The sequence below is a fragment of the Talpa occidentalis genome, unplaced genomic scaffold (genome assembly GCF_014898055.3).
Source record: "Talpa occidentalis isolate TD23 unplaced genomic scaffold, MPIMG_talOcc4v2.1 talOcc4.15, whole genome shotgun sequence".
NCBI lineage: Eukaryota > Metazoa > Chordata > Mammalia > Eulipotyphla > Talpidae > Talpa > Talpa occidentalis.
The window spans coordinates 42841206-42853653 of record NW_023601543.1 but is presented as its reverse complement, the minus strand read 5'-3'; the positions used below and the strand labels follow the sequence as shown (position 1 = coordinate 42853653).

Genomic DNA, 12448 nt, shown 5'->3' with positions numbered 1-12448 from the left:
TTTTGCCATTATCAATGAGTAATTTATAGCATCATAGAGACATCTATATGCTTTACATCATATATTTCTCAGAGCAGTTTCATCACATTATTTCATTTGACATTCACTAAAGCCCCCAAGAATTAGTCTTTACCAATTAAAATTTCCACTTACTTTGTTAAATTTCCACTTATTTTGTTACTATTTTCCCCTTCCCAGAAGTGACCTCTCTGAATTTGCAAAATCCTTTCCATCTTCACTTTAAGGCCCATCCATTACAAAGGCAACCTTGGTACAGAACCCAGCCCTTAACCCCCAGATCAGTCTTCTCACTGCTTCCTGAATCCACACAGTATGGTGTACCTTTTACTGCTTTGTATTCTAGTCATTTATATACTTGTCTTAACCTCTGCCCTTTCTTCCCCAACTTTTCACTAAATCTACAAAATTTTCCGAAAGGGAGAAATAAGAAGGAAGAAATTATTTTTTTGCATTATGCTAATTCTATTCTTGAAGTTGTTTTAATGGAAAATCTCACATGTGTGTTTACATAGAAAGTAGAGGGAAAACGTAATAAACACCATGTACCCATCACCCAACTTCAACAAGTAGTAACACATGAAAAATATTATCACACACTCTAGATTATTCAGAAGCAGATCGTCTGTCATTTTCTCTGTAAATACTCCAAATGTGTCCCCTACTATCGGAAGATCATTTACATCTGTGTTCCCTACTACCGGGAGCACATCAGAAGATAATTTCTGAACACCAACTATGTGCCAGACTTTGTGCTTAGCTCTGGAGGTTCTGTGTGAGCTAGGGCGTCACACCAAAATACCATGTCACGCTGTTCCAAACCAAGAACTGCTACGATTCCGAAAAATGAGCACAGGGTGCACGCGAGAGCCCACGAGCGCCTCAAATTGCACTAGCTATGTTGAGCTGAATCGGTTTTCTCTTAGGGAGCCCCCCGCCCCCCCCTCCACACACACACATTTCAAACTCGCTGCGAGACACGGTTTCTCCAGCAGGAGGCGCTGCAAAGACGGTGGGTGGGGGCGCCCGGGGCGGGGGTGCGGACTGCAGTTCAGCTTCTCCAGCAGGAGCCCAGGCACGCAGCCAAAGCCCGCGGCGGGTGCAAACTGCAATCAACAACGCAGTTCAATAGGCTAGCAGGACGTCAAGAACCAGGAGTTGAGAGGGGTCCCAGGGTCCAGGTACCGCACAGAGGCGCGGGACAGGCCGGGCACCTGCTGCCCAGGTCTTGTAGACGCTGCTGCTTGCCCTGACTGCCGCCGGTTCCCACCCCAACTGCAGCTCTTCCTGATAGAATATCTCTGAGCAGGGCACAGGACAGAACGAGGAAACACCTGTTTCCAACAAGAAACGAGGTAGGGGGAAGCCCCCACCAGGTTTCCAAAGGCCTCTCATCGAGCTTATTCTTGAGAGCCTTGTAAAAGTGCGCCCAGAAAACCAGTGGAGATCATTTTTCAAAAAGATCGCTATTTCTTTCACCCACCTCCTTTTCCTAAGCTGTAACGTCACTTAAAAAAAAAAAAAAGGTTTTCTTTCCTCCGTAGGGTTGTAGGGTTTCCTGCTCCTCCCAGTCCCCTTAAGGCCCCCCCCCAACCCCCGCTTTGGTGCCTGCAGGGACCGACACCAATCCCAACCCCAAATTTTGCGACTGCATTCGATTCCACATTTTTCACTTCCTCCGTCCTGTGCCGACCTACAGGTGGGGAGTGGGACTGGGGAGCGAGGGGACAGCAGAACAAAGAAACTAGGGAACCCCTGTCCCAGGCCAGGGGCCCCAGCTGCAGCTTCTGACCAGCTGGGGAACTACAGGGGTTCAGGAGCGCGCGAACCCCCGAACCGTGCTCTCCGCCACTTTCCAAAGCCTAGCAGCCCGAAGACGCGTGGGAGGTGGGGGCGGCCCCAGCGCAGCAGACAGACCTCCACGTAACAGGCCTGAGTGGCCGTGGGCGCCAACAGCCTCCACGCACTGGGCTCCGTTATTTCATCAGCAGTTTCAGAAAAACCTGCCAAAAGCAGTTATGCCTCACTGCAATGTGTAGCTTTTTCCTGCCATTTTTTTTTTTCATAATAAAAGAGGGAGTGAAGCTCGCTTGCTCTCTCCCTCCTCCACACCCCCTCCCAAAAAAAAAAAAAAAGGATACGCGAAGGGGGGAAAAAACCCACACACCAATCTCCGAGGGGATGCCAGTGAGGTGTGGCTTGTATTTAAATATCGAGTATGTCAATGTAAGGGGAGTGGGTACGTATATAAAGTGTCGTTTGCATCTGATAGCTCGACGAAGCCAGCTATGAGAGGCCTGGGGAGATGGATGCGGAGGGGAAGCGGCACTTTGACTGAGAGCAAGGTCAGGAGCGCGCTGCCCCTCGCTCCCCGCCGCTGAGAAGTTCCTTGGACGAGAACAGACGTCGACTGCAGCTGGGCAGGGAGCGGAGCGAGCGAGCGCGCGCCACTGAATCGCCCGCGCCCGCTGGGGGAGAGGCAGTTCGCGCCCCGCGGCCGGGTCTCGGCCCCGCGCGCCCCACCATGGCGGAGGTCGGGGGGGTCTTCGCCTCCTTGGACTGGGATCTGCACGGCTTCTCCTCCTCTCTGGGGAACGTGCCCTTAGGTGACTCCCCGGGTTTCCTGAATGAGCGCCTGGGCCAGATCGAGGGGAAGCTGCAGCGCGGCTCGCCCACAGACTTCGCCCACCTGAAGGGGATCCTACGGCGCCGCCAACTCTACTGCCGCACCGGCTTCCACCTAGAGATCTTCCCCAACGGCACGGTGCACGGCACCCGCCACGACCACAGCCGCTTCGGTGAGGACGCGGCCGGGAGGGACTGGAGGCCCGCGGACGGCGCCCGGGGAGCCGACGGCTCGGGGCTCCAGAGCGGGGCCCTCTGACAGCCCGCGGCCCGAGGCCGCCGGGGGCGCGGGGCAGGCGGGAAACGACGGCGCGGACTCGAGCCGCGCGGGGTCTGGGAGCCCGGCACCGCGGACGCTCTCGGGAGGGGGCGGGGGCGCCTCGCCGTGCGGCCTCCCCTTCCCTCCTCCCCAGGGAGTGAGGGGCTCGTTCTGGGACCTGGACGCTGTGCCTTGGACGAAAGCAAGTGGAGCTGGGAGAGGGATGGGGCAGCGGAGGAGGCCAGGGGCCGCGGCTGCCGTGCGAGGCCGAGCCTCAAGGGCCGCAGAGTTGTCAAGGCCGATTGCCTGGAGCAGGAGCCTTCGCCGGCCCGGAATGCGGCGGGCGGGCGGTCCGCGCCGAGTCGTTGGGGCAGGCGGCACGAGGCAGCCGCGACACCTGCCCGGCCCTGGGTCGTTCTGCCCGTGCTGGGGCCGACCCGAGCAGCGCCGGCATCCGCGAAGCTAGGAAAGCCTCCCGGCGGCGTCCGCGGTGTGAGGGCACAAGCCCTGGGCGGCTTTGGACCGGAGCTACCTCTGGACTCCGTGCCTCTGTGAGGAAAACGGGCCACTCCCAGCCCCAGAAACAGGTGCCTCCTGGACCCAGGACAGGAAATGTCCAACTTCCACCCAGAGGATTTTCTCTGCCTGCCGCTCTGCAGGTTGTTCACGGGGCACAGCTGCCTGTCTCACATACAGAACACTATTACCATAAACCTTGATCTGGGGTGGAGATTAGATTTCTAAGCAAATATGTTCACTTCTCAGCAATTTGGCCATTTTTAATTTTCAGTTTCCTATGCTCTAGCAAACCAGTACTCAGGTCCTGGGACAGTAACCCTTCCTTGGCCTCTTCCCCCAACCCCAATGTCCTCTACTTCTCCTCCCACCCCTCCCTCGGACCTTATGGCTCCAAAAGGGACACCTTCTATCCCTAAGCGGTGCGTGGTTTTACCTACCCTAAGGCATGAGGGTAGGTTACCTGACCCTACTAATGGACCCAGCTTAACTGACTGCTTTATTTTTCGTTCCTTTCTCTCCCACCCTCCCCCACACCCCGCCATGCTCCTACTTCCCACGCCTTGCTAGAGCAGCATCTGCACTTCGCAGTAAAAGTAAGGGGACACAGAGGACAGTTTCTGGACAAGGCCAAGGCTAGCAAAAAACTTGGGGACTGGTCTCCCTTGCTGGGAGAAAGCAGGAACCCTCATGAGGTCTATGTCATGTTGGAAAAATGCACTCACAGCGCTGGAGTAGAATAGGCTGTGTGTGGGGTGGGGGTAACGGAGGGTTGCAGGTGTCTGTATAAACTTGCAGCAGGTTCTCAAAAGGGTGATAAGGTGGGGTGAGGGGAGAGAGAATGTTGACTTGGCTCCTTTCCCTTTCATTGCTTGTGACTTTGCAGTCCCCTTTTGTTCCTCTTCACAAGGAATGGGACTCCCTCCCTGGCGTCAGAGCTTCCCAGAGGCTCCCAGAAATGGCCAGATATATTGAGGTAGCTCATCGCCCATACGTAAAAAGTCATGAAATGATGGAGAAAGGTGGGGTGGGGGTAGCAGAGGTGGAGAAACTATGAACTTGACTCCCAGCCGCTACACGCGTTTGTCTGACTCTGCCTAAGCTGAGCCCAATAACCTACAAGGTCAACATAAATCAGTAATAGGCTCTTGGGATAAGTGGTCTTTAATTACCTCCCTAAGGACACATCTCTCTTTCTTTTCATCTCTCAGGCCTGCTAACAGTGTTAAGTTTAAGAAGAAACCAAAGGAAATAAAACTGGCGGGAGAAAGGGATGTTTTCACTGTTGCTTAACTGACTGCTTCATTTTTGGTGTTGCCTTTAAAAACACACACACACACACACACACACACACACACACATTGCCTGAGACCACCTCTGCATCACCTTTTCCCTTTCCTCCTTCTCTGACTTCCTAGCAGTTCCATGTATTTCCTGTAAAGGAAATGATAATTGGTCAAAGCTGTCTCTTTGTAACCTTCCCTGCCAACTTTCAAACACACATTTACTCTTTCTCAGTTTAGCTTTTGGCAGAGAAAGAGGTAGTATTTGAGTTTGCTAACTCTCTCCTCCCTCCGCATTTGAGTTAATCAGCCAGGGTATTCAATAAATCGAAACTTTAACATTCCATAAGTGCTTTAGCAGTCAACATTCCAGCAGGGTAAAGTAGGCCAGACTTAAGATATAAAATATTATAGATTTCTGCTTGGGGGGACGAGGTAGTCTCCAAAGGCCATGTAAAGTAAATAGCTATTTGTTGTAATTGGAGAGCAGGGCCCCCAAGGATTACCCTGGAATCCATGTGTTCAGAACAAGTCGGGCTGAGCCCAAGAGCAGCCCCGACTCCAAATAATAACCTGTTGGCACAGCGTATGTTCCCCCAACCCCCAATTCTTCAATCAGTAGCCAGGAGTATTTCTCTTTCTGCCTTGCTGGTGGTGTTTACATGACGTTCAGAGGGGCACTAACATTCCTTAGGGGCACCTGTGGGCCAGGAGAGCGGAGCCTGGGAGCCAGACTGGAGGAGAGGCCTCCTGCCAGGTGGAATGGAACAGGCTCATGTAGCTGCTTTGGTTTTTGAGTGATCTGGTTCTTATTTGGCAAGGTGCCAAAGCAGCAATGTCTTGGCCCTGACAGTCTGAAAGGATGACTGAGGGAGCTCAGGCAAGTTATGGAACCACATTAAATGACACATTAGCCAGACATCTAGCTAGATTCTGGAGCATTGGGGCCCAGGACAGATCAGTTTTGACTGAGGCCATGGGAAAAGGGTCTAAGAAGAGAAGCCTCTGGAAATTGTCCAGCAAAGTCCAGAGCCCAAGATGAACAGGTCAAGATGACGCAAAGTAGAGCGAGGTCCTAGGCCTTGCCTTGAAGTACAGATGACAAACTTTGGCTATTTAACACTTTGCCTCAACACTTTGCTATTAATACCCCCTCTCCAGCTATAGCTGGAAAAATGTAAAAATGACCTGGTTTATCTCTCCTTTTGTGCTGGCCGGGATTCAAGGGGGGTTGGAATGATCAGTTGCATCATCATGTGCCACTGGGTTCCTGCAATTTAAATCCCAGCTAGTGGGAAAGTTGGCAAAGGCAAATGATGCCCAAAGACAGCTAGACAGGGATGATTCCTGATGTTGGAGACCCCTGTTACCGTACATAATGCAAGTGACTTCTGTGATCTGTCCTTTGGCATCAGGGTTAACAGAGAATTGGAGAAAAGAAAAGCTGTGGTGCCTCAAATGGTCACACCTCTTTGGTTCCATGATTTGTTCACACACCAGGTCTTAGATGGTGAGATCACAAGCTTTCCTATGCTACTTAAGAAGCTCAGGGTAGTCAGAGACATGAGATACTTAAGGAATGAGAGAACTATTACTTGGAGCTCCTAAGTTACCTACCTAAGCAAAGCAAAGAACAGAAGGCGCCAGTGGGTTGGTATCCCTCAAAGTTTAGCACCCAGAAGTGAATCATGACCTGGTTTTTTTCATTTTCTTGCCATACTGGCCACTCTCCTTTGAACATAGTACTGTTTTTCTGAATCCCTCTCGAAACTTAGTAGAGTGAAAAACAGGGCTCTCAGGGTGGTCTAACCAAGGCAGAGCAGAGTGGGGCAATTCTCTCCCTTATGCCAGTTACTACACATCTTTCAATGCAGCCTTAGATCACATTAACTTTTTTACTAGAAAAAAAATTATATGCTTTAAATAATTTTACTATTCACATTATTAGTTTTACATTAGTATTTTAATAAAGAACCACTCATACTAAGCTAACCTTGTTCAATCAAATCCCTTAAGCCATTTTTTGTATATGTTTTGTCAAAACACATCTTCCCATTCCAAAGATGGGCAGATTTGCATTTAATAAAAATGCACAGAAACACAAAATAACACGTCTTCGAGAAAATATTCATGGTTGCCTGAAGTGGGGAGGCAGAAGGGAGCACAATATGGAGACAAAGAGAAAGAAATAGGTAAGTACCCCTTACATAGACCAGTTATGATATAGGCCATGAACTAAGGAAAATGATTAACTCAACTGTCTGTACTTGAGGCTCACCCTCCCCCAACAAAACCCCAAAGACAAAATATATTGGATAATTGGTTTGGGGACCAAAGCGCAGAACTTTACATTTTTTCTAATTCAAGTTTATTTTGTTGGAGTCAACACATTTTCCCATTCTCTTGAAACCTCATTGGATTTTGATTGTGTCACCCTCTCAGCTATATGTCATCTGGAACCAGGGTAAGCATTTCCCTTATGTCCTCTTACAAGTCATTTATTAAAATGTTAAACAGGACCAAAGTGAAATCAGAATCTTGTATGATGCAAGTAAAGTTTTTGGTTTATTAAATCAGTGTCTGCTTAACTCCATACTTGAAACTAGATATTTCCCCTTCCCTTCCTACCATCTTTTGTCACTCTCTTTTCCCCCAAACTCCTTTCTTTGTACTATAAAAGTTGGTGACAACTAGGCTGAGAATAAAACTTGGAGGGTTTTACTGCTGGAGGCCAAAGGCCATACTCTGAGTGTTCTATGCAATGGCAGTAGCAGAACCTTACATTCTCCCAAAAGATTCAAGTGGCTCTTGGAAACACATGCCCTAAAGCTGCTGCTCCTGAATACCCACCCACCAGCCTGAGTCACTGGGGCTTTTTAGGAGACGTCCCACTGGAGTTTTAAAACTGGATTTCAAAATTAACCACTTGCAGTTTTTGAGTGATCTTTAAGGAATCAGTCCCACTCTGTATGTAGGTTACATAGAGTACTATTACCCTTAAGAATTGCATTTTTGGATAAGAAAGACACCCAAAGGTATTTGATACCTTTGAGTCAATTGTATCAAGTTTTGGTCATACATTGAAAACTGTAGTTAGAGAGAGGAATATCAAAGAGAAATCTAGTTGATCATTATACCTATATCCACATAACAAAACCTGCTACTTTAGGGCAAAACTGTAAAGTCTTCAGTGTCCCCAGGATTTCCATTCTGGGTCCTTTTTCTCTCTTTTTTTTAATCTCTTTTTCCCTCCTACCGCTGCTGGGTAGTTGAAAACATTTTCAAATCCTCACCCCTAACCTTGTCAGCTAGAGGGATATTTCTTTTTTTAAAAGATTATTTATGTATACAAGAACTGGGGTACAGGCCAGAGGTTTGGGGGGGGCAGTGGTGAGAGGATTCACCAGAGACAGAGCAGAGAGCAGAACAGGCAGACTGACTGAAATACACGGCTGAGGGGAGCAGCAGGCGAGTCTGGCCAGGGATCAAACTCTCGTGCTGCAGTGGCTGCGGACAGCTTCACAGGTTGCGTCTTAACACCTTGTGACACCAGGGAGGCCGCTAGAGGGACATTTCTGAATGTCTTCCCTTTCCCCTTAAAGTTACAACATCTCAGTCAACATCAAGTCCAATGCTACCTGCCAACTCTTTGCCATAGATTAACTTAAAATTCTCCAGAGAGAAGGGGAGAATGACAGGTTTGTGAGCCTGGGGCTATGCTGACTGAGAATACTTTTTGGGAGAAAGCTCTCACCAAGCAGTGTTTTGCCTCCTTCCTATGGATGGACAACGAACTTAGTGACTTGTGGCTTTTGTTAGAGTCAAAGGCAGAGAGTTGATGGTCTCTTGTGGTTTTAAGGACATGGAAATTAAGAGCCTGTAAGACAGCAAGGTAATACTGTCTGCTCTTTGGGAAGATAAGGAAATGACATTTAATGGTATTTAAATGTGGTAGTTAACAGCAATAGTATCTTGTAATTGTGGCGCTTCTGTAGCCAAGGCTGTCTCATGGTCTCTTCCTTATAATATGCCTAAGAATGTTGAATAGAAGCAAAGATTGTTTCCCACATTTTACTTATAGAAAACTGAGGCCCAGAGAGATTCAGTGTCTTCCCTGAGGTGCCATTCATGCTGCAAAAGGTGGTTTCATCAGGTAACTCACCAAAGGCACACAGGGCTGGCCTCCAGTTGGAGATAAATGACATAGCTCATATCACCCGAACAACTTCCTCTGAGCTTGATGTCAGTAATGAAAATGGCATTCACTTTTTTCTCTAGGAATCCTGGAGTTTATCAGCCTGGCTGTGGGGCTGATCAGCATCCGGGGAGTGGATTCTGGCCTATACTTGGGAATGAATGAGCGAGGAGAACTATATGGGTCGGTAAGTTTAAGGTTTTCTTTTCCTCAGATGCTATTACCACCAGTGTTTGGACAATGTAAGATGAAAGTATAAAAACGTTTACTTAGCATTTGAAAGTACTTTTGTCAACTGTAAAGGATTAGTGTCTTCTAGCTGCTTCTTGGATGCCCAGGCACTTGGGCATAATATTTTCATTCCTTCAGCTCCCATCAAAACATGTTTTTCTGTGGTACATTTGCATTTGCTTTTTCCATTAGAAAGCCAGCTAGTCTGATGAGAACAGTAAGATATGCTGGTTTGTCAGCAGATGGAAAGGTTTTGGGGGCTCTCACCAGGTCATGTTTTAATGGGCGCCCAAAGAGTAGCAGACTATCTGACACAAAAACAGACAGTGGAGAAGATGACCTTCAGATTGAGGATTCTGAGATTAACAACGCAGTCCCTGATTTCCAGATTGCTTCAGCTGAATCCCAAAGGCCAAGTGAAACAAACACATGAAGAATGAGGGTTCCAGGGTCTGGTGACAGCCCTCAGTCCCCAGCTAGGACTGGGCTGGCTGCAGTGCATGTTCTTTATTCTGGAAGCTAGCCCAGAGCTGGGGAATGGTGAGTGACTTTGCTGATCTTAACACTTTCAGGGGATCCCAACTCCTGACTTTGGCTTTTGAGTCACATAGCATGCTTTCTAGCTATCTGCACCCCATGAAATCAGAGCACATTTTTCCCTGACACCTAAGAGATAGGCCTGTCCCCAGCACTCAGTATCGGCAACCCCAGCAAGTAGTATGGCGACTAGATCAAGTGTGAGAAGGAACAGAAGCAAGAGACCCAAGAGCTGCCAGCTTGAAGTAGCCAGAGTGGGGTAACTTTACAAGGAGATCTTTTCTGAGCTTTCCAACTGACAAGCGTGAGACCCTTCATTAGGAAAGATCACAGCTCACCTCCCATGGAGCTTTATATAGATCCGAGGCCTTTGCCTGTCAGTTGACATGGTTGACTGTAATCTCAATAGATTTGAACATTATTAGCCCTAAGTAGGGGGAAAGCTTAAGGGTGCCAGGGAGCATTGGAAGGCCATTGCAAAAATTCTCGGGCCTCAGAGTCAGATGAGGCCTTCTCCTGCAGTTTCCTACCCTCAGGAAAGATCTTACCTAAAACATGTCTGTGTGTCTCTGGAAAGGAGATACCTCAGTAATACTGGCAGATAGGACTGAAATGTTCTAATACCATCGTGCTATTGCTATTTCAGGGTTTTTCCACCAGCAAGCTGGGATGGGAGAAATAGTCATGTAATGGACTCTGCTTTATTTTCTCACCCTCACAGAAGAAACTCACACGTGAATGTGTTTTCCGGGAACAGTTTGAAGAAAACTGGTACAACACTTATGCCTCTACCTTGTACAAACATCCAGACTCGGAGAGACAGTATTATGTGGCCCTGAATAAAGATGGCTCACCCCGGGAAGGATACAGGACTAAACGACACCAGAAATTCACTCACTTTTTACCCAGGCCAGTAGATCCTTCTAAGTTGCCCTCCATGTCAAGAGACCTCTTCCGCTATAGGTAATAATCCCTAGTGTGACCTCTGTGACCCATGTGCTCTGGGGCCATGGTTGTCTCTGCAAGCACTATACTCATAGCTTTTCAGTCCTCCTTCCTATCAATTTAGATAACAGAGAAGCACTTACTGTTCAACTCAACCCAGCCATTCCTTGTTGTTCAAAGTATATATCAAGGTTGGGTTATTTTGGGGCGGGAATTTGAGGGAGGGGGTGGGTAGAGGGAATCTTGTATATACATTTTTCTTTACTCATGTTCTTTCCCCTGAGGTGGCATGAGAAAGAATAGGGACCTCTGCCAAGGTCCAGGGGTGTCTTGCCCCACAGTCTACCCAAATAATTTGACAATGGGTAAAGAAAAGACCAAGAAATCTGCCATAGATGCTACCTACAGAGCTCTGGAAGTCTCATTCAGCAAATTCTTAGGGCTACAGCACTGCTGCAAGCCATCCCTGCATTGGCTCTGCAGATTTCTCATCTGTCCTGACATGCAGTTTTCCTGCCATTGGAAGTAGGAGATGGGGTAGGTTATAAGAAAATGATACTAAATGTAAGCATGAATACTGTGCATAGGACAAACTATTTATGAAATGTATATGCTATTTATTTTATATATTTATTTATTTCAAAATAATTTTATTTTTAATGAGAGATGCTATGACTGGATTCTCATCAGAAAGAATAAGGTCCTACTGAAACAGGATAAATGAGTTATTAAAGGATTTTACTGGCAATAAAATTGTCTTTATATTGTAAGTATTGTTTATTCTATTGATTTGTACATTTAATAGGATTAGGATGTTGGTTGACTTCTTACTCTCCAACTCACTGGAATTTCCTAATGGTCACATCACAGAGCCTAGGCTAGAGGACTTATCAGTCACAATATTAGCATTATTTAGGGGCCCTATCTAAAGTCCTTTCCAGTTCAATCACGTTAAACTTCTTAGTGAGTCAGGCGTTCAGACCGCCTGGACCACTAGCTGTTAGAGAAGTTGCCATTTGTGGTTAGGATTAGGCACAGAGAAACCCTTCTCTGAGACTCAAGACCCAAAGCTTGAAGGTCAGAAGCCCTAATGGTTGGCTTCTTATTTTCAATATGAAGATAAAGGGGTTCAAAATAAGCAACAATCAGTAGGGAGACTGATTTTTTTTTTTTTTAGTTTTGTCCTGTATATCTATATTAATTTTTTTATTTTTTTACATCATTGTTCATTTTTAAACAATATGTGCTCCCCCACACACCCCCTCAGGTGTAGTCCCCATAGAGTTTCCTTCACCAATGCACCCGTGCTGCATCACCTCAGTCCCCTGTGCTCCTCCCTCCCTCCCTCTGATCCCTCTCCCTCCTCCTCCCCTGCAGGATGTCTCTGATTTATAATTGTCCATTTTGTTGTGTTTTGTACTGTTATTATATTTTTTACACTGATGTCTTGTTGGGTTCCCCTATATTCCTGCTATAAGTGAAACCATCCGATATTTCTGTTTTTCCTTCTGGCTTATTTCACTGAGCATAATTCCTTCTAGTTCCATCCACGTTGCTGCAAATGGCATGAGACTGATTTTTTGAGCCAGTCAGCTTCCCTTCTGGGGAAGTTCTTCTATTCCCTGTCCAATGCCCCACCTCCACCCCAAAAACTGTTGTTCCTGGAGAGGTCTTGGAAGCTGTTAATATATTCTCCCAAAGCGATAGTTCTTGGAATATATAATCTCTTGACCAGAAACATCATCGGAAAGTGGTTAGAAATGTAAATTATCAGACCCTACCTGCCAAGTCAGAGACTCTGGAGTGTGGGACCCAGCAATCTTTGTGTTAACAAACCTG

General features: G+C 47.3%; 1 protein-coding gene across 1 annotated transcript; it reads left to right on the top strand.

Annotated features, from left to right (window-relative positions):
* Positions 1–2235: 2235 nt before the first annotated feature.
* Positions 2236–11379, top strand: FGF16 (fibroblast growth factor 16). Its single transcript, XM_037513020.1, has 3 exons — positions 2236–2816; positions 8980–9083; positions 10386–11379. The coding sequence occupies exons 1-3, from the start codon at positions 2543–2545 to the stop codon at positions 10629–10631; spliced, it is 624 nt and encodes a 207-aa protein (XP_037368917.1). The 5' UTR covers positions 2236–2542; the 3' UTR covers positions 10632–11379.
* Positions 11380–12448: the final 1069 nt, after the last annotated feature.